Source organism: Pecten maximus, chromosome 14 (assembly GCF_902652985.1).
Source record: "Pecten maximus chromosome 14, xPecMax1.1, whole genome shotgun sequence".
Lineage (NCBI taxonomy): Eukaryota > Metazoa > Mollusca > Bivalvia > Pectinida > Pectinidae > Pecten > Pecten maximus.
In genome coordinates this window covers 38,251,078-38,271,399 of record NC_047028.1, presented here as the reverse complement: position 1 = coordinate 38,271,399, position 20,322 = coordinate 38,251,078, and the positions used below count along the sequence as shown (strand labels likewise).

Sequence of the window (20,322 nt, the reverse complement as noted above, 5' to 3'; positions counted from 1 at the left end):
CGTGCTGCATACATTGTTTGACAAAGGATACATATGTAATCAAATTATCATGCAGGGCGTTTCATTAAATGTCGATTAATGAAACCCACAGCATGGTTCAAGTTAGTATTGGGAAACATACGATTCCATTATTGTCTTTGAACATATTTGGAATTCCCTTTCCAATGTTCATTTTTGTTGAAACTCGACTTAAGGTAAATTGCGTTAAAACATGTAAACAGCACTTCATGCCATATCAACTAGAACATATAGTGTTATTTGAAAGGGAGAAGTCTCGACTTGCTGCCGTTATGTCTAGCTCAAACAAAAACACATTACCGTGCAATATACTCCTGTAAAGAATCTAAAACCAAATTGGTTGTTATGAATCTACAGAAAACCAATTCACATTAAGTGTCATATTATACGACTATGGTTTGGCAGGTAACAAAAACATCTTGGAATGTGACAACTTGACCGATTCCTCGTGTTTACTTAAGTTTACGAGTTACTGCATCATTACGTTGAAGTCGATCTTACTGGATTTGTATAACGTTACAAACCTAAGAATAAACTGGAAAAACGCAATGCTGCTGTTCTGTTTAGTTAAAATCTAATTTAGTTTATTTATAGAGCCATGTTTTAAAGAAACCAATTGATTTAGGAGAAAGGTACATTAACCGTTGTGCGTGTTATAATTGTCAGCCGGGTGTGAGAATGTAGCTATGGTTAAGGGCTTCGCACTCCTCAGACAAACATCTATCTCGGTGACATATCACCGTATCACATGGACCTGATTCAGATCCCTACGTTTGGAAAGTCGAAGTGACCCATCAGCTGCATCACATCAACAGTACACTGGCGCCGATATCGAATCAGGTTTGGTTTTTTTTCCAGTGAATGCCCTAAAATCACTTATTATATAAAAGATGCTTTGTTCTTCAACAAATCATCAGATTATCTCCGACAAATTTGTGTTTAATCAGTTTATACGGCGATTCATTAACGTTCCTAATATGGTATCGTCCTCGCGTTTGCGTTACATGTTGGCCGGCATTGAAGTGTGCGAACAAGATCGAATTTAGCACAAGGAAACCCTTCAAATGTACAGTTATTTACCCAGGCAAATCGCATCGTATTGATGACATGATGACAATCGGAGGAATGCTAACAAAATTGTCATTAAGATAGCAGCAATTCGGGGTTATTGACAGCCTGGAATTGGCTTTGATTAAATTGTAAAAGTCATCTGAATAGTGAGAGTTCGGGGCGGAAGGGCACATCTTCTATATTTCCTTGTCTGTGGTGTATCTCCTCCAGTTACCATGATCCGTATTCAGAGTGAATCATTCATACCCTGATTTTGTGGATAATTTCCCGGTTTACTGCTTTGCTGATGGAAAATCTCATTTCGACGGTATATTCTTTTACATTGCAATACGACTTGTGTGTACTCTCGTCAAGTAAGTGAGAAAAGGGTGATAGCGTATCTTGCGTCAGGGAATTGATAGAGTCACGTTTAACTCTACCAAAACTTAATACCATGTATATCCCCAGATTGTATTGGGATATTGATCTGCGATGCCGTTAGCATTACAAGTTGGTGCTGACATGTATGTCGACAGTAACGAGATTTGTACTTGATCTATACCTACTGAATAGTTTTTTACAATCAGTTTGGAGTTGATATCAATTTAAAATTCTTGTACATTGAAGGATAAAATGTAAACCAAAACATATTCGTGAATATATCGTTAAGATACCCATTATAATATCAGTACAGCTTTAATTCCTATTCGCGATTAATAAGCTATTTCATCTGTTACATAAACTCCTTACACGAATCATATGCCACAGCCTTCGAATCGATATGCGTTAGCTGGAAATTGAATTAGATCTATATACAAAAACACATATTGCTCTACCAGAATGTTGTGATAGAGTGGTTTATAATTAGATATGCTATCTCAGTCCATCCACATTTTACGCTAAATTATCTCAATGTTCAATAAATCTTGATAATTTTATTGATAATATCATTAGTATCCGATAATAATTCAACCTCAGCCTCGTATTGGCAATCGGATATCTATATATGACGCTCTACCCAAAAAGGAGAGGAACATAGCATAACAAACTCCCTATCATTGGAAACTTGGGTGTGGATAAGAAGTACACTAGTTCTTTAGTAAAATTGAATTATGTGAAAGTAGTCATTGCATTTCAAACCCATTCTAATTTATTTTGACTGGTCACTTGGTGTTAAGGACACAAAACCTGTCCTCAAATTGTCGTGGTATAAACGTACAAATTGTTATAGTTTTGCAAAAAGGTCACATTGTTATAAAAACTCTGAGTACGGTCTCGTAATAAGAGCCCTCTCTGGCGGTTTGCCACTGTATGTAATGAATTGGACACTACCGACGGGTAATGGCGATCGTTTGATAATGTCTGGTTTATCCCAGGGAATCATAATTACACTTGTTTTGTAATAGAGACTCGTCTCTGTCATAAAGCATGGTCAACTATGTGGAGTTGTCTAGCCGCCCGCTTGACTCTGGTCTGTTATATGTGTTGTGTACTTAAAGGTAGCGTTCGGTGTCATCAAAAACGGGATTCAGGGGGTGAAAGGGAGGGGGTACTGGGAATGAGTGTCCGGTTTAATGGTTTACTTGCAGTTTGTTCAGTTCAATGGTTTTGGGAGGGGACATGTTCGGTCCCATGGTTTACTGGAGAGTGTTCGGTTCAATCGTTTTCTAGGGAAGAGTGTTCGTTTCCAGTGTTTACTGCGGGAAAGCGCTTGGTTCAAAGGCGTAATGAAGTTTTCAGTTTCCGCGTTCATTGTGGGATTGATGGTGATAAAATTTACCGATTTATGATGATAAAACTTACCGATACAAAGTAGATTATTTCTTTACGTTGTTAGTGGCGTGATGGCGTGGTGCAAAATATTTGAGTCAGAAATGCGGATGTGTTTGCTTTAAATGTGTGATGGTATTTACAAAATATTGTCATCAAGAAGGCTCTAAGTGTGAAAATTTTAGCAGATGTGCACGAATAGATGAAAACTCGGCGTTCTTGCCAGACAAACGAAATCAAAATATCCTTGAAAGAAAATGATCGTGTCAACTCTCGTTGCAATGACGAGACTTGTCCGTCATTGAAATTAATATTGCGTGGCACTGTCTCTCCCTCTTGGTTTCACTGGCAACGAGAGTTTCTGTGGACAAGGTGTCCACTAAGCCCAGACACCAGTCGGCATTCTAAGACCAAATCAACTTATATGCCCAACAATAAACCTCAACACGTCAAGAAGTGCGGACAACATATGTCGTCTAATGTCGTTTGATCATGCTTATCGCATCACGTGGTTCCAGTTTACGATCAGATACTCGTCGTTATAAATATGATATGAAATTCCCTGAAATGGTAGAATGTTTGAAATTGTACTTTGGATTCATATCAATGACCTGATACATCTTTCTATGGAGGCAAATGTCTAAGCGTCGCCAGTAAAGAGAAATTTGAGATTTTAAATGAAGAGATCGTTGGAAATGTTATGTGCTGGCAGCTAGGAAAGTGCGTGAGTTCAGGCCCAGTTAGAGCTTACAACTTACCAAGCATATAGATGTATTGATGTAGCCGCCACAACCAAGGAACCAATGATATTGCGCACAAACCGTTTGTTTAAATATATGGCTATTTCTAAAGAAAATCATAACGTTTGATCAATTGCAACTAGTAATAAATCGACATAATATATTGTTTGCTAAATGTTTTAGATGATGGATCGTAAACAAGCAAACATGTTTTACTGCGCATGCTTCCAGCTTGTAAAATCGATGAACTGTCTTGAAGACGTAAACGTGGATTTTATTGATAAAACTATGTATACTAGATATGTAATTTTTATATAAATTAATATAAATTTCAAAATCATACACGGAATGGGAACGTATTGAAGACATTAAATGCCAGAAAGACTATTGATTTGAAATCTGTTTGTGGAATTTCTTCATTTCACACACAAAGCACCGTGTAGGTTTTCAGCCAAGGTTCAGGAATATCAGAAATTGTCTAGAATTAATGTAAATAAAGCATATTAAGGAGTTAATAGCCGTAATGTAAAGCAGTTTGTGCCTATGAAAGTCAGTTGATATCAGTATGCATGACATTGGGAGTCAATGTGTCAATTACTCTAATGGGCCAATCATGTAATTACAGGCCTAAATTCATAACGGAGATTTATGTCAAAACACGAAATTGCTCGGAGTATACTATGAATGAAAATTGGAAACCACATGGCAAAAACGTTTGTTTGACAGTAAATAAACTTTGTGCCATATTTACCCGGAACACTGCACTGTAAATATGTGCGTATTGACGTATTGACATATATTTCAAACCGAAAAATATAAAAAAAATCAATATCAACACAAAATGTAAAATAAAATAACAAAGAGTATGTCTGTTGTGAAAACACAAACAATATCAGCGGCAGTTATTAATATTTCATAGTAATCCTTAAAAGACGTCCATTTGTTATTTTACTGCCTAAAGGGCAATGTATTGTGCAGGCAGGTCATCAAATCCTAATGACGTAAGAATGCTTCATATAAAAAATTGGTTCTTTGTTCTTTCCCATATAATCTGTGCAATTCTTGCACAAAGTGTCAGCAATAGATGTACTATGATTGACAAGTACCAATATATAGGTGTAACGCTTAAAACTAACATGTTAAGTAAAACATTTTTTTTAATAATCAACATCCCATTGCAACAACATGTATTGACCGAGATATAAGGCAGAGAAACTTTCAACAAGCTATAAAAGCCGGCGAATGAAGGGCGTTATTTAGGAACTCGTGAATATCGTTCAGCACAATTATAGTGCCATTCCTCTTTTTCAGAGCAACATTATCTGGCTAAATGAACATTGATCAGCGCGACTGGAATTATTCAAGTCCGTAATACAATCATTATGGACAACATAACCAATCCCAATTAATTTTGTTTCGGAGTAATTCATCTTAGAAGATAAATGAAAGTGATTGAGGCATATATTTTAAGTAATAGTTCATTGATAATCAACAGATTTTCAATAATCAAATCAGATACACTAATTAAAGGGTACGGATCATTTTAGACAGGTAGAACAATTAGTCCATGGAACAGTTGTTTTGAAATTGATATCGTTTTGCTAATAGCGGTTGTTACCAAATGGCATTTTTGGGTAGCGGAAAATGTCATATCTGTTGTCTTGTCTTGATTTACAATTTTGCGTCTGTTTGTGTAAAATCACGATGCTGACAGAAGATAAAGTACACAGGTTGTATAATTATCTGTACACAGGTTGTATAATTATCTGTATGTACTGTATGTCGAGTCATTGGGTTGTTTTGTGACACATCCACAACTCGACTGCACACTAATTAAAATTCAAATTTAAATGTGTTAATTGTGACGTTACCAAATCACACCCACACATGTATTGATAACGTAATAAACAGTTGCACTTAATTGTATGACATGTACACATACTCTAACTTTAACACGTCCATGCGTAAGAAGCACTATGGCAGACACGACCAGTTGAAAAAAAGGCATTCAATTCGGATTGATATTTGATAAATAACTTCGATATAAGGGAGGGCTTTTAGTCGCCACTTGAACGAATATTAATATTTCTGCTTTCATTCCTTGATTTTCCACTGGTCCCAGTGGTGTCAGCCATCACCCTTATTGGTCACTTAGCAATGTGTTTGCCCCTCTTTGTCGGAATGGAATATTTGCATATTGGTGTAACGCAGGTCAAGATAAGTGTGTGATAAGGGTGGTGGGGGTAATGGTATAGGCGTGATGGGGAAGTGGGAAGGGTTGTGAGGATAGTGATAAGGGTGGTGGGATAGTGGTAAGGGTGGTGGGGGTAGTGGTAAGGGTTGTGAGGATAGTGGTAAGGGTGATAGAGATAGTGGTAAGGGTGATAGGGATAGTGGTAAGGGTGATAGAGATAGTGGTAAGGGTGATAGGGATAGTGGTAAGGGTGATAGAGATAGTGGTAAGGGTGATAGAGATAGTGGTAAGGGTGATAGAGATAGTGGTAAGGGTGATAGAGATAGTGGTAAGGGTGGTGGGATAGTGGTAAGGGTGATAGGGATAGTGGTAAGGGTGATAGAGATAGTGGTAAGGGTGATAGGGATAGTGGTAAGGGTGGTGGGATTAGTGGTAAGGGTGATATGGATAGTGGTAAGGGTGATACGGATAGTGGTAAGGGTGACAGGGATAGTGGTAAGGGTGATAGAGATAGTGGTAAAGGGTGATAGAGATAGTGGTAAGGGTGATAGAGGATAGTGGTAAGGGTGATAGAGATCGTGGTAAGGGTGACAGGGATAGTGGTAAGGGTGGTTGGGATAGTGGTAAGGATGGTTGGGATAGTGGTAAGGATGGTTGGAACGTGGTAAGTGTGGTAGGTGTAGTGGTAAGGGTGGTGGGGGTAGTGGTAAGGGTGGTGGGTTAGTGGTAAGGGTGATATGGCGCTGTGGTCCGGTGTGCTCGCGTCTAGTGGTCCGGGTGCTCGCGCTTAGTGGTAAGGGTGACAGGGATCGGTGGTCCGGGTGCGCGGGCTAGTGGTACCGAGGTGCTCGGGCTCGTGGTCCGGGTGGTGGGGGTCGTGGTCCGGGTGCCCGGGCTCGTGGTCCGGGTGTCGCGCTCGTGGTCGGGTGCTCTCGCTCGGGGTCACGGGGGCTCTCGCTCGTGGTCCGGGTGCTCGCGCTTCGTGGTCCGGGTTGCTCGGGCCTTGTCCGGTGCTACGGGCTCAGTGTCCGGGTGTGCTCGGGTCCGTGGTGCTCTCAGCTCGTGGTCGGGTGCTCGGCTCGTGGTCCGGGTGCTCGCTAGCTCGTGGTCCGGGTGCTCGGCTCGTGGTCCGGTGTGGGCTCGTGCTCCGGGTGCTGGTGTGGTCCGGGTGTGGGGTCTTGGTCGGTTGTGGGGGTCGTGGTCGGGTGCTCGGGCTCGTGTCCGGGTCCGCGCTGTTGGTCCGGGTGTGGGTCTGGTCCGGTTCTCGTCTCCTGTTCCGGGTGCTCGGTCTTCTTGGTCCGGGTGCTCGTTCTGTCGTTTGTCTCGTGGTCCCGGTGCTTCTGCGCTCTGTCCGGGTGCTCGCGTCTTGGTCCGGTGCTCGCGACTGTGGTCCGGGTGCTCCGGGCGTCTGTGTCCGGGTGCCCGGGCTCGTGGTCCGGGTGCTCGGGTCTTTGGGGGTCCGGTTCCGGGCTCGTGGTCCGGGTGCTGGGCTGTGGTCCGGGTGGTGGGGGTCGTGGTCCGGGGTGCTCGGGCTCGTGGTCGGGGTGGTGGGGGGTCGTGGTCCGGGTGGTGGGGGTCCGTGGTCCGGGTGCTCGCGCTCGTGGTCCGGGTGCTCGCGCTCGTGGTCCGGGTGCTCGCGCTCGTGGTCCGGGGTGCCCGGGCTCGTGGTCCGGGGTGCTCGGGCTCGTGGTCCGGGTGCCGGGCTCGTGGTCGGGTGCTCGGGCTCGTGGTCCGGGTGGTGGGGGGTCGTGGTCCGGGTGCTCGCGCTCGTGTCCGGGTGCTCGCGCTCAGTGGTCCGGGTGCTCGCGCTCGTGGTCCGGGTTCTCGGGCTCGTGGTCACCGGGTGCTCGCGCTCGTGAGTCCAGGGTGCTCGCGCTCGTGGTCCGGGTGCTCGCGCTCGTGGATCCGGGTGGTGGGGGCCGTGGTCCGGGTGCTCGCGCTCGTGGTCCGGGTGCTCGCGCTAGTGGTCAGGGGTGCCCGGGATAGTGGTAAGGGTGGTTTGGGATAGTGGTAAGGGATGGTTGGGATAGTGGTAAGGATGGTTGGAACGTGGTAAGTGTGGTAGGTGTAGTTGTAAGGGTTGTGGGAATAGTGGTAGGCGTGGTGGGGATAGTGGTAGGTGTGGTGGGGATAGTGGTAGGCGTGGTGGGGATAGTGGTAGGGGTGGTGGGGATAGTGGTAGGGGTGGTGGGGATAGTGGTAGGCGTGGTGGGGATAGTGGTAGGGGTGGTGGGGATAGTGGGAGGCGTGGTGGGGATGATGATAAGGTTGGTGAGGATAGTGTTAAGGGTGCTGGGGTTTGTAGTGGGGATGACAGGATTGTGGGTAGGGGCATCCCCCTGTTTATACCCAAACGTCAATAACTAATCAATACATGACTGGACGTGTATTAATTGATTTATAAGCAATCATTACTCCCTCTTATTGGTATAACATCAGCCGCAAACACTTCTACTTTACAATCATTCCCTGCATATTCCAGTTGGAGCTACACAAAAGTTGAATAAGAAGCAAAGTATCCCAATATGTTGATATAAAAATGAATGTGGCAGACGGAAAGGCTAACAGTTCATACGGTTCAGAACTCAATCTTCGTTATTTCATCTACACCAGACCGGCACGGTGACGGTAATAAATAAAATGGTTTATTGTCGGATACCACTGTCTTTAGCGGGCTGTTATATCATCACCAGCAAAGACAAGTTTATGTACAATAGGCCAGTTGGGATCTAAGAACATTAGAAAATGTCGCAATATTTAGAGACGAGCTGACACCAATGTACAAAGGGGCAATTGGAAAACTTATTATAATCAATAACAAGATATAGCAAACGCTTTCCATGTATCATACGGGTAACATTAAAATTATATGGCAACGGTCTGAAACAGCTTCTACATATTACGTAGAACTGAATGTGGTACATGGGATTGTGTATATGTGGCACATCAATTCCTCAATAAATATAGGATTGATTCGTGTGACCGGGCGTGATGAGCGAGGCTGCTTGCCTACGCCGGAAGTAGAATAGGAGAGTACGACAAATCTTACCTATCTGAGGAACATAAACGCTGAGAGATAGGCAATCTTCTTTGCGGGTATGGTTTTGTGACATCACACGCTGCACGCGCCGGAAGCTGCCATCATTCATCTGTTTCATAAATGTCTTTTTGTCAAATTTCTTCTGAGGACAAACAATGCTTCCATTGGTAGGACTTAGTTCTATAAGTTTGTTCCTGTTTCTAATGAAACTGGCGGGAGGGATGAACCTGAGTTTACCATCCCTCAAAGTGGCATAAGGTATCCCATTGAAAGCTTCCACGGGACGCAATTGCGTCATCGGGAACTCCACGAGAACTCCCCTGTACTGACCGGCCTGTGTTTTCACTTTTTTCGAACCAATACTTTTTATGGTAACAGGAGCGACACTCCCATTAGGAAATATTACAAACAAAAGGCAAAGCCTCAGCACAATAACGGACACCATGCTATTTATATATCAGGATTTCAAGCTAAACCAATTATTTGAATCCACACAAAGACAACAGCTTTATCACTTTACTCGCAATATTATTTCCCAAACGAATCCGATATCAATCGGAAAACCCACTGGATATTTTTAAGCATCACCATTGCAAGAATAAGCTCTCCAAAATCAAATCTTAATCCAATCCAATGAAAGATAATTCCACAATTTGAAATAACACAATAATTCCTATAAAGCATCAACACGCATCACGTATGGGATTATTTCACAAAGCTTAATCCAAGCAATGATACTTCACTGGTAACACACGTCGCGCGGACGACATTCTGTATTATCCGTAAATGGCTAGACACTAGAGCAGGTGATTTTTGTCACAGACATTCCATCCGACTATTACAATAGACCATTCCTTTGACGGAGAAACATATGCATTCTTAGCAGTATCGAATTTATTGTATCACTATTCCTCCACAGAGTATCTACCTTACCTAGTCACAGATGCATGTTTCTGCGAATAATATACTTGAACACAATTAAAGCATGTCTTGAAATATCACATATTCCTTGTAGGGTTGGTTTGAATTTCTCCCGACCTATACTGTGTTGTAAATCAAACTACCTGCGCCTGGCAGTACCGGGTTAATAACATTACAGCTCCAGTTTTATCCCTCGGGGTAGCTAGCTCGGAAAGCCGTATCCCCTCCTTGTACCACAGCCGAGGAAGTAAATAGATATGTCTGCAATAAGTGGCCTGATTGCGTTTGCAAAATCAATCTATCAATTATTGCCGCAAAATTAATTCCCAACTTTCAATGAGTGTGTTCCGGTGATCTCAGTGCCGCGTTCTGGTGAATACATTTCCTGATCTTCTAGCACCAAGATAGATACTATCACAACAAATTATCTACCGATGATAGACACAAATTATAAACTTATAAACATATTCATTCTCAGAATTGATACAGTGCCATCCTGTTTTCTAGCCGGTAAACACTAAATGTTTTTCACGCAGTTTTATGGAGAAGTCAGGAAGCCTAACTCTCACTAGCTTGGTGTGTCTGTTATAGACGCTATCTACGTCTCCGCTCACACATCTCCACAATTATTGTGTGGCAAAACACAGCGATAAGCTTCGTTCACCAACACTAGGTACAGAGACGTCGAACAACTTCTAGTGAGACAAAGCTGTGGAGCAGATGGAAGGAGGACTCGGACGGACGCATCCAAGTACCCACGGTTAGTACAATGCCAGCTTCATTCACATAATTGTATAGAACGTGTAGCTTTATTTCGTATGACGGTAAATGTTATTGTTTCGGTATGACTTTAACTTGTGGTAAACAACACTTGGTCACATTCATTAACACGGCGATGATAACAACACTGATTTATCTACAGTACCTTCCTGGTAGGGACATATTGATTCCGGATCGGTCGGACCCGACTAAAGTTAGGCTGATATTCCGATCTAGCACAGATGGTGAAGCGCCTAGCTGTATGTATTAGCTGGTGTCTCCACCCAAGTGTTCACACAGGCCGTCGCTACAGTGGCTATGTTAGAACGCATATTGTGACTACTAGTTATGTGTAGCATTCAAAGGAGGTCGTTCAAGCTTTAGAGTCAAATAAAATATTTAAAGATGAATTTGTTGATAGAATTGGAAAGATATGTAGTGTCCATTATAGTTTGTCTAATCATGTGGTGACAACATGTCGGCCATATCGTGAATAAAAACATGATGTAACACCGTGGATATATAAATGTGTGTGAAGTATATAGTATTCATATAAAGATGTATCGTCATGACTATATAATTAAAGATGTATTGATGTATTTCCATGCTTATATAAAGATGTATTAATGTATCATCATGCATATATAAAGATATATATTAATGAATCGCCATGCCCATATAAAGATGTATTAAGGTTTCTCCATCAGTATAAAAAGATGTATCGATGTATCACTATGAATATATTTAAATGAATTAATGTATCGCCATGACTTTATTAAGATGTATTAAAGTACATAATATCAACATGAAGATTAATAATGACTTCACATGTATATACATGTACATAATGTATCTTGACTATATAATGATGTATAATGACTTCACATTGATATATATAATATATCTTGACTATATAATGATGTAAATTGACTTCATATGTATATACCTAATGTATCTTGACTATATAATGATGTATAATGACTTCATATTTATAAACATAATGTACTTTGACTATATAATGATGTAAATTGACTTCACATTTATCTACGTAAAGTAGCTTGACTATATAATGCTGTATACCTACTTTACATTAATATATACATAAAGTAACCTGACTATACAGTGATGTATTGTGACTTTACATTTATGTACTGTAAATTAGTAATTATGTTCTTCTAATAAAACATATATATATATGAACAAGTTTGGTTTTAGAATAATGAAATGTAAGTATTCGAATTCTTAAAACAAGAACAGCTAAATCTAAATTCTGATTGAAATGTTCAGACGTGATTTCCACAAATTGTGTTGGAGACATTTTTCCGGAACATTTTGATTGTTTCTGTCTTTTCTGTGTCTTCCCGTTTGATCAATATTAAAAGTAAAATTAAAGACATCATAACAAATATAAGATGTGCATTTCTTTGTAAAATTTTACATCTCAATACTTTCAACACAAAATCACTTAAAGTGAATCAGAAATAAAATAAAAAGAAATAAAGCCAAAATATCAAAATGCAAGGTAAATTAAAAAATGGTATCCCAGTGTAGGTGTGACAGTTAACAACATCCGCAATATAAATCAATATGAATCCTATCAAGGTTGTATTCTCGAAATCAACTAGCCGCGTCACAAAGTACCCACAATGTATATTATGTATTTATCCACCTGGTTGGAGGGAGATATGACGAGTTGTTAACCAAGCTCATGTCATATTAAAATGTGAGTTTCACTGGCCGCGGACAAACCTATATATTGTATCCATATAGCCAGGGCTGAAATAAATGGTCTCTTTTACCGGAATACAGAATAAAATACAACAATATGTGTACTTAATGATAGAATATAAAAAGACAAACAAACAAACAACGGACAAATAGCATTTTACTGCGAGAAATTCATCACTGTTGACAAAATAAATAAATTCATCAATTTGTATTTCAAATTTGGTAATCACTTCTCTACACACAGTTACGTAGTTATACATCACATTGTCTACCTGCAGCTTCCCACAACAATGTCATATTATCGGGAATGGCCGGATAAATCGACATTTGTGTTTCGGTTGGTCTGCCATGTTTTGTTGATGTTGTGTTCAGAACAACTCGGATAGTGCTGTATCACAAGCGATAACAAAGTCTGAAACCTACGAGGGTCTCCGCATGGGAAGATATTTACACGCGAGGGAGAATCAACGTTTAGTCTTCCTGTCATGTGACTGCTCTCAACCAATGGCTTTGTTCCATTTATGGGATAAATAAGAACTAATGTCGAGCTAGTTTTACATCATACTTCGCAAGAAAATAGATAAATTCCCAGTTATTTTATCAGGACAACCTTAAACCTACTATAGTCCCGAAATCTACATCTCCCGAATAGCTAGGCCAATGTCTATACAATGTACCGAGACCCTACAAGAACTGAGAAATACGTCTTGACAAACACAGGAGTGACCATGACTCAATTGAACTACGCGAGGGTCAATTTGACACACTGACGATTATACATACACTTGGTAATAACACTGATGGGATGGTAAAAATAAGAACCAAACAAGTGTACGTGATTTACTGTTACGTTAAGGGTTAAGGTTTTATTTTATTTTATTTTTAACCATCTCGTCACACTATTTTCTATTTCCGAACTTTGTAAGTAGGATCATGATTAAGACGAAACATCCTTTAGAGTAGATTGAATATTTTACTATTATTCGGACAATACATAAGACAGTGCTAGTACGTTTCACATTGGTCATTAGTCTGGTGAAGGTTGCAATGTAGTTATCGAAACTTTTAAATATTATTTTGGCGGTGTTATTTAACTTCTATTATATTAAGTTTACCAACCTGAAAAAAAAAAAATGTTCCAGAATATCCTAATGTCATGTCCTTTATCCATGATATCTTCCATGTAATACTCTGCAAATCCTAAGTGATATAACGTCTTATTTCTCATTTGCAACGAAACAAATGTTTGTAACAACATAATCTCTAAACTCCTTTTAAAGTTCTAACTACATGTATCTCTCTAAATGTTGTCTCGATCCCTCACAATTATATAATTATTTTAGTGTTTCTAAAAATACATGCTTTGTAATATGTTTAAAAATCATTGTAGTGACATAATACGTATATAAATCATGTTATTATTTGATTATTTGATTTTAATACCATACAGATTACTGTCCCTGGGACCTGATAACCATCCTATTATGACAGAATCCAAATGGCGACAGCGGACACTCCTTGAATTTCGAATGTGACGATGGACGTCATTGGTAAATAAAACCGTTTTACATCGTTCGAACCTAAATAATAGTGCTTGTTTGATGAGAAATATTGTAATCGAATACTATTTTCACATATCACAACCTATAATGGTTTGTAAAGGACAACATGTTCATTACATATATCATTAGGTTATGTTACCTATAGATACACTGTAATTATTTAAATCGCTAGCTTCCGTGGTTTCTCAAATCCTGTTCATTGGTGTGTTTGTCAGTAGTGTCTGATGCGCTGATCTAGATCGGAAGAGCGCTTGTCAAACTAATATGCAAATTGTACAGGAAAATTACATCCCTGTCAGAGTGTATTAGCCTGATAACCCCGTTATCGTCAAAAGTGTAGCTTGGGGAAAGGACTGCTAGAAATTTCGGAAACACGGAGAAGATATTTTCTTTGAAAGGTGCAAACACGGCTTTGTATCTGCCTAACATCACGAAATCCAGGCCATAAAACAGGCTTATTCGCGACAAACTCTGAATTATTTAGTAATTCTTTAGCATTTTGAACACTGGTTAGCAATTACCACAGATACACACTAAAGATCATAAGAACAGTTATATGCAATGTACTTTGATGTTCTATCGGTTCACAAATGATTTCGGTCGAATTACTTGTGTATTATCGACCAGGTGTAAAGAAATTACACACAAACGCTACCTCAGATAAATATTCTTTCTCCATGTTTTCGTGCCTGGTGTAACGTTTATAGAGGCAGAATGTTTCCCCATGTGTTCCGTTAAAACCACATACAGAAATAATTTAATATGCATCATTAGTTTACCGCCATTAAAATAATAAAACCAGTATGATGCGCATAACAATAAAATTAGCTCTTCTTGCTCAATGTATGTTATGATATTTATGTTTTTAAGTTCATATAATGTAAATACAAAACTGATTAATTATACTTAGCCCGCATGGAGCTGATTGGATAAAATAGGTCACATGACAGGAAATCAATGCTGGTGGCATCAGTAAAACGTATATCCTATCTACAGAATCGCATTTAATTCTACAAACATATTTTGCTATAAAAAATATTATTTTTGATAACAGCGTCTAATCTACGTTTACCATTTTATCAACAGGAAATGCATTCCTATATGAAATAGGATGATCCTATTGATACATTAGTAACAAAAAAAGCATATTTCTTATCTAAAAAGGCGTATTTCTATCTATAAAATAAGTTTTATTGTCTACAAAGACGTACTTATATCTATGAAAGCACATTTCTTGTTTAAAAATGCATATTTCTGTCTACAAAAACATATTTCTTGTCTAAAAAGGCATATTTCTGTCTACAAAAGCATGTTTCTTATCTTAAAAGGCGTATTTCTATATATAAAAAAACTATTTTCTTTTCCACAAAGACGAACTTATATCAATAAAAGCATATTTCTTGTTTAAAAATGCATATTTCCGTCTACAAAAGCATATTTCTTGTCTAAAAAGGCATATTTCTGTATACAAAAGCATATTTCTTGTCTAAAAATGCATATTTCTGTTTACAAAAGCATATTTCATGTTTGAAAAGGCATATTTCTGTCTGAAAAAAAACATGTTTCTTGTTTCAAAAGGCATATTTCTGTCCTCAAAACCATCTTTATTATCTAAAAAGGCATATTTCTATCTATATAATCATTTTTCTTGTCTACAGAGGCGTTTTTCTATAAATAAAATCATATTTCTTATCTACAAAATTATATTCCTACATACATATGTACAGGACATATTTGTATTGATACAAGTCTATCAACACACTCCAAATGCATGCTTTTATATACACAGTTAAACTAAATCGAGCTTTTAAATAATGTGAATGGCACTGTGTTTTTATTGAAGAAAAATAAACTTCTCACTTGATAGTTGCTAGCTTCATTTCTGTTCAGGCTTGATGTTGTTATATCACGCCAGTATTCCCGATAGAGAAGTGTTTTCGGTGTAAGGCTATGGATGTAATTAGTTGGAAGGCGACGATATTTTAATTTGTAACGGCTCTGCTGTACGTTTATTAAGTTAGAGCCTTTATTTTGATAATAATTTAAGTTAATTGATCAAAATGACTATCAAGGGGCGATTAATTAAGCATAATATAGTTTTTTTAATATAATGGATTATTTCTACACAAGAGGGAAATGCATTCTTACGCGGTTTACTTCAAACAGAATAGTAAGCTACGGAGCTAGGGGCTATGATCAACATATGTTGAACTAGATTAATATTATTTGTGTAATGGATTGTCGCATGAGTTTAATGATGTCGTCTCGTTTTCTAGGTCAGATGCTTCTTCAAACAAGCAAAACTAGAGAAAAAACAATCAGAATATTTCAAATGCATGAAACGAAGGTAAACAATGAATATATTGTTTGGTAACTATATTTTCTTTTTAATTATCTGTGTTATATGTATTATCTCAGTTATTACTTAAGGAACATGGCATACTTTAAATCTAATGAAGCAGAGGCCGCTCACTCTTCAAGATCACATGCTCTGCATTGACGTAATAACGTATTTTATGTTTTAGATAGTAAAAATGTCCCGATACTTATAGAGTATGTCTATGCCTCAAACGACCGATACTTTACGCCGTGTACACTATATATTGACAGTTAGATAAAGATGGTAATGTATGACGTCATTTTGATGTTACGTGGAAGGCCAATTTTTCTATTTATTATTTCATTTACAAAATATCTTATCACTGCGACAAAAATGAAGCAATGACACAAACAACTGTTCAAGCACTCAGAAGACTATTCTATTATCCGCTTGACACGTTGTTACATTATGCAAATACAGACTGATTCTTGGGAAATATGCAAGTATACACTGCCAGGAATGGTTAACGCCGCTCTCTTCAGACTACCTTGGCAGACATGACGTGGGAAGACAAACGACCGTCTGGTCGAAACTAACCAGAGGTGTCATCGATTTGACCAGGATGAAAATTCCGGATCGCTGTCACACGACAGGAATCATCAAAGTAGGTGTAAGTATTTTAACATCTACATATATTTCCATTTTTTTGTTGCAATAAATTAGAAATTCCGTCTATTTTGTAATTAATTGCATAATCTTAAATAGAAAAAAAACGTGACAGTAAATGTTTTAAAACTATTAAGCAAAGCAAAATACACAGAAATCTGACAGCTTAATTGTATCTGTCGAATCTGTACTACTTTCTCGCAACGGAAATTAAGAGCATATAGTTATGTAGCAGCAATTCTTTATTGATTCAGCCCTTAACTATCTTTTTTCTGTATATTTTTTTACCAAAGCTTTACTTTTTCTTGTTCTAGGATTAGCACAGTGTAAATTACTCATGTTTACATCGACATCCAGCCATGTCATAGTGTAAACTAATCAATGTTTACATCGACATCCAGCCATGTCAGAGTGTAAACAAATCAATGTTTACATCGACATCCAGCCATGTCAGAGTGTAAACAAATCAATGTTTACATCGACATCCAGCCATGTCAGAGTGTAAACAAATCAATGTTTATATCGACACCCAGCCATGTCAGTGTAAACAAATCAATGTTTATATCGACACCCAGCCATGTCAGAGTGTAAACTAATTCAATGTTTACATCGACATCCAGTCCATGTCAGAGTGTAAACAAATCAATGTTTATATCGACACCCAGCCATGTCAGAGTGTAAACAAATCAATGTTTATATCGACACCCAGCCATGTCAGTGTAAACAAATCAATGTTTACATCGACATCCAGCCATGTCAGTGTAAACAAATCAATGTTTATATCGACACCCAGCCATGTCAGAGTGTAAGCTATTCAATGTTTACATCGACATCTAGCCATGTCAGAGTGTAAACTATTCAATGTTTACATCGACATCCAGCCATGTCAGAGTGTAAACAAATCAATGTTTATATCAACATCCAGCCATGTCAGAGTGTAAACAAATCAATGTTTACATCGACATCCAGCAATGTCAGAGTGTAAACAAATCAATGTTTACATCGACATCCAGCCATGTCAGAGTGTAAACAAATCAATGTTTACATCGACATCCAGCCATGTCAGAGTGTAAACAAATCAATGTTTACATCGACATCCAGCCATGTCAGAGTGTAAACAAATCAACGTTTACATCGACATCAACCCATGTCACAGTTTAAACTTAACAATAATGTCTTGTGCCAGAGTGATTTAACATTACAGGACTCCAGACTTTATTCATTAGTTAGATTATAAAAAACTACACATATTGCTATGTAACATTCCCGGCATCATACATGTATATTTGTATAAGCTTGTTCGGACTAAAATCACACTATTGAGAAGATCGAAATATTGTGTTTATGCTAATTTTATACATGTAAAATCATCAATGTGTTGGATCACAAATTTGACAGCAATCGGTAAACGGAAGATGCACTTAAAACAATACAAGGCTCGTGCACTGTTGCGTGTTGTCAGCATTCAATGTCTGATGATTGCGTCTTCGTGTATAAAAGAGTTGGAATTAAATACATCGACGGACATTTATAGCTGCCATTTTCCATGCTGATAGTAATGTCAGTCTTAATCCTGTTATATTCGTGCTAATGAAACAGCTTCCTTTACTAATGATGCCAAACAAACAAAACGTTTCCCTAATGATTAACAACAAAAACAATGGTAATAACTTTGGGGAGTATGACATACTCGGGGGAATATTCTACCCACGAGATATAAATTACTGGGAGTCATTACTCATACATGTACGCATCATTTACTCCTAATTATGAAATAATTGCGGAATATACTACCTCTGAGACCTAAATTACTCGACATATAAATAAATCTTCAAAGATATACATAACTCAGAGATTTAAATGACTATGGATATACAATTGTATTCAATACTTCCCGAAAGAACAAAACTACATCTAGAGTTATATAGAGATTTGGATTAATAGGAATATTTATATAATTCTCGAAATTGTATAACTACATCTAGAAACATATAGATATTTGAATTAATAGGGAAATATTTTATACTTCTCGAAATAATTTAACTACATCTAGAGATATAAAGATATTTAAATTACTATGCATATGTTTTATACTTCTCGAAATAATATAACTACATCAAGAGATATATAGAGATTTATATCATTATGCATATGTTACATACTTCTCGAAATAATATTACTACACCTAGAAACATATAGAGATTTGAATTAATATGGATATATTATATACTTCTCGAAATAATATGACTACATTTTGAGACATACGTGTATAGAGATTTGATTTAATATGGATAGATAATATGTATCATATCCTTCTCGAAAGAATATTAATTTGTAACTACATCTAGAGACATTTATAGATATGAATACCTGGAATAGTTGTAATGGTTCGGTTATTTATACTGATAGTTCCTAAATGTTATAAATATATATATATTTTCTGTACTTGTAGACTTAATGACTGGTATCCTCTTGTTCGACCTTAAATAGCTATACATCCTCCATTTACTTACAAAAGTATGATTAAACATTGACCATAAAACCAGATGAGTACTTCGTAGAAATATATCAAATTTCTTTAGAGAGTTTTAACATTACGAGAGAGAATACGTTTAAATGTCACGTTGTATATTTGCTACACTCCTATTTTCTGAATCTACGTATATATCTAATCCTAGGTAACACCTTTTTTCTAACGACTGCATTGCTATTCAGTGTGGACAAATTTTCTAGTTTCATTGATGTGTTGAACTATCACGATATTTAGTAGCAGTTTGGGACAAAGAGATTATAATGAAATAGGCATAGGGATGTACATATCAAGCGTCTAAACGACTCAGGCTTGGTAATACACGGCCGTGAATAGGTAAAAGCTGTTCAACAGTTTAACTCTTTTAAGAAATTGATTGGTAAAAGTTGACTCTTAAAATGGTTAAACTCTGGTATTATCATACTAGGTAAAGATACTGTTGAAATAGTTGACATCTGATAAGAAATTGCACGGTAAAGGTTGAATGTTCAAATGGTTTAACTCTGATAGCAACTTGCCTGGTTAAGTTTTGTTGTTAAAATGGTAAAACTCCGATATTGACTGACTTGGTAAAGCTTGACTTATAAAATTTAAACCATACTATTACCTTGCCTGTTAACCTTGACTATTACAATGGTTAATTATTAAGAACTAGAAAACGTGTATGTTAGAGGGGTAATCAACAATATGAAGAGAAAAACGATTTACCTGTATATGTAATAACTCCCTACTTCCTCAACACATTACTAAGTTAAGACAAAGCATTATATCGAACTACAATCATGTAGCAGTATGCTATTTCGGGGAATTTCTTTCGTTGTTTTTTCAGCCATGTTGATTCGGTCTCCAACCTTTACACGTAGCCTGATTAGTGGAATACCACTTTCTGATTCCTGGAAACTTGCTGTAGAAATGTAATAATTACGTCCTAGCTCTTACAAATGTCAATTTCCTGGTCATCTACAAAGTGAGCACAGACCTTAAAGGGTGTCAGATAATGATCGGCTTTCAGGAAGTCTGACAT

At 38.0% G+C, this 20,322-nt stretch overlaps 1 protein-coding gene and 1 long non-coding RNA gene across 2 annotated transcripts; one reads left to right on the top strand and one right to left on the bottom strand.

The window, feature by feature from the left end:
• Positions 1-6,714: 6,714 nt before the first annotated feature.
• Positions 6,715-9,110, bottom strand: LOC117341907 (extensin-like). The gene is made up of 2 exons (XM_033903767.1): positions 8,822-9,110; positions 6,715-7,601 (listed from the first exon to the last, which is right to left on the bottom strand). The coding sequence occupies exons 1-2, from the start codon at positions 9,108-9,110 to the stop codon at positions 6,715-6,717; spliced, it is 1,176 nt and encodes a 391-aa protein (XP_033759658.1).
• Positions 9,111-10,248: 1,138 nt separating this feature from the next.
• Positions 10,249-16,129, top strand: LOC117342217. The gene is made up of 3 exons (XR_004535760.1): positions 10,249-10,493; positions 13,671-13,770; positions 16,059-16,129. It is a non-coding gene; the product is annotated as an uncharacterized LOC117342217 (long non-coding RNA).
• The last annotated feature ends 4,193 nt before the right edge of the window (positions 16,130-20,322 follow it).

What these genes read in the sequence shown, in the direction of transcription:
- LOC117341907 (XM_033903767.1), bottom strand. Translation starts at nt 9,110, where the DNA reads ATGACGCAATTGCGTCCCGTGGAAGCTTTCAATGGGATACCTTATGCC. An exon ending in CGTTTATGTTCCTCAGATAG is followed by an intron (nt 7,602 to 8,821) that starts GTAAGATTTGTC and finishes GGTGACCACGAG; the next exon opens with CCCGAGAACCCGGACCACGA.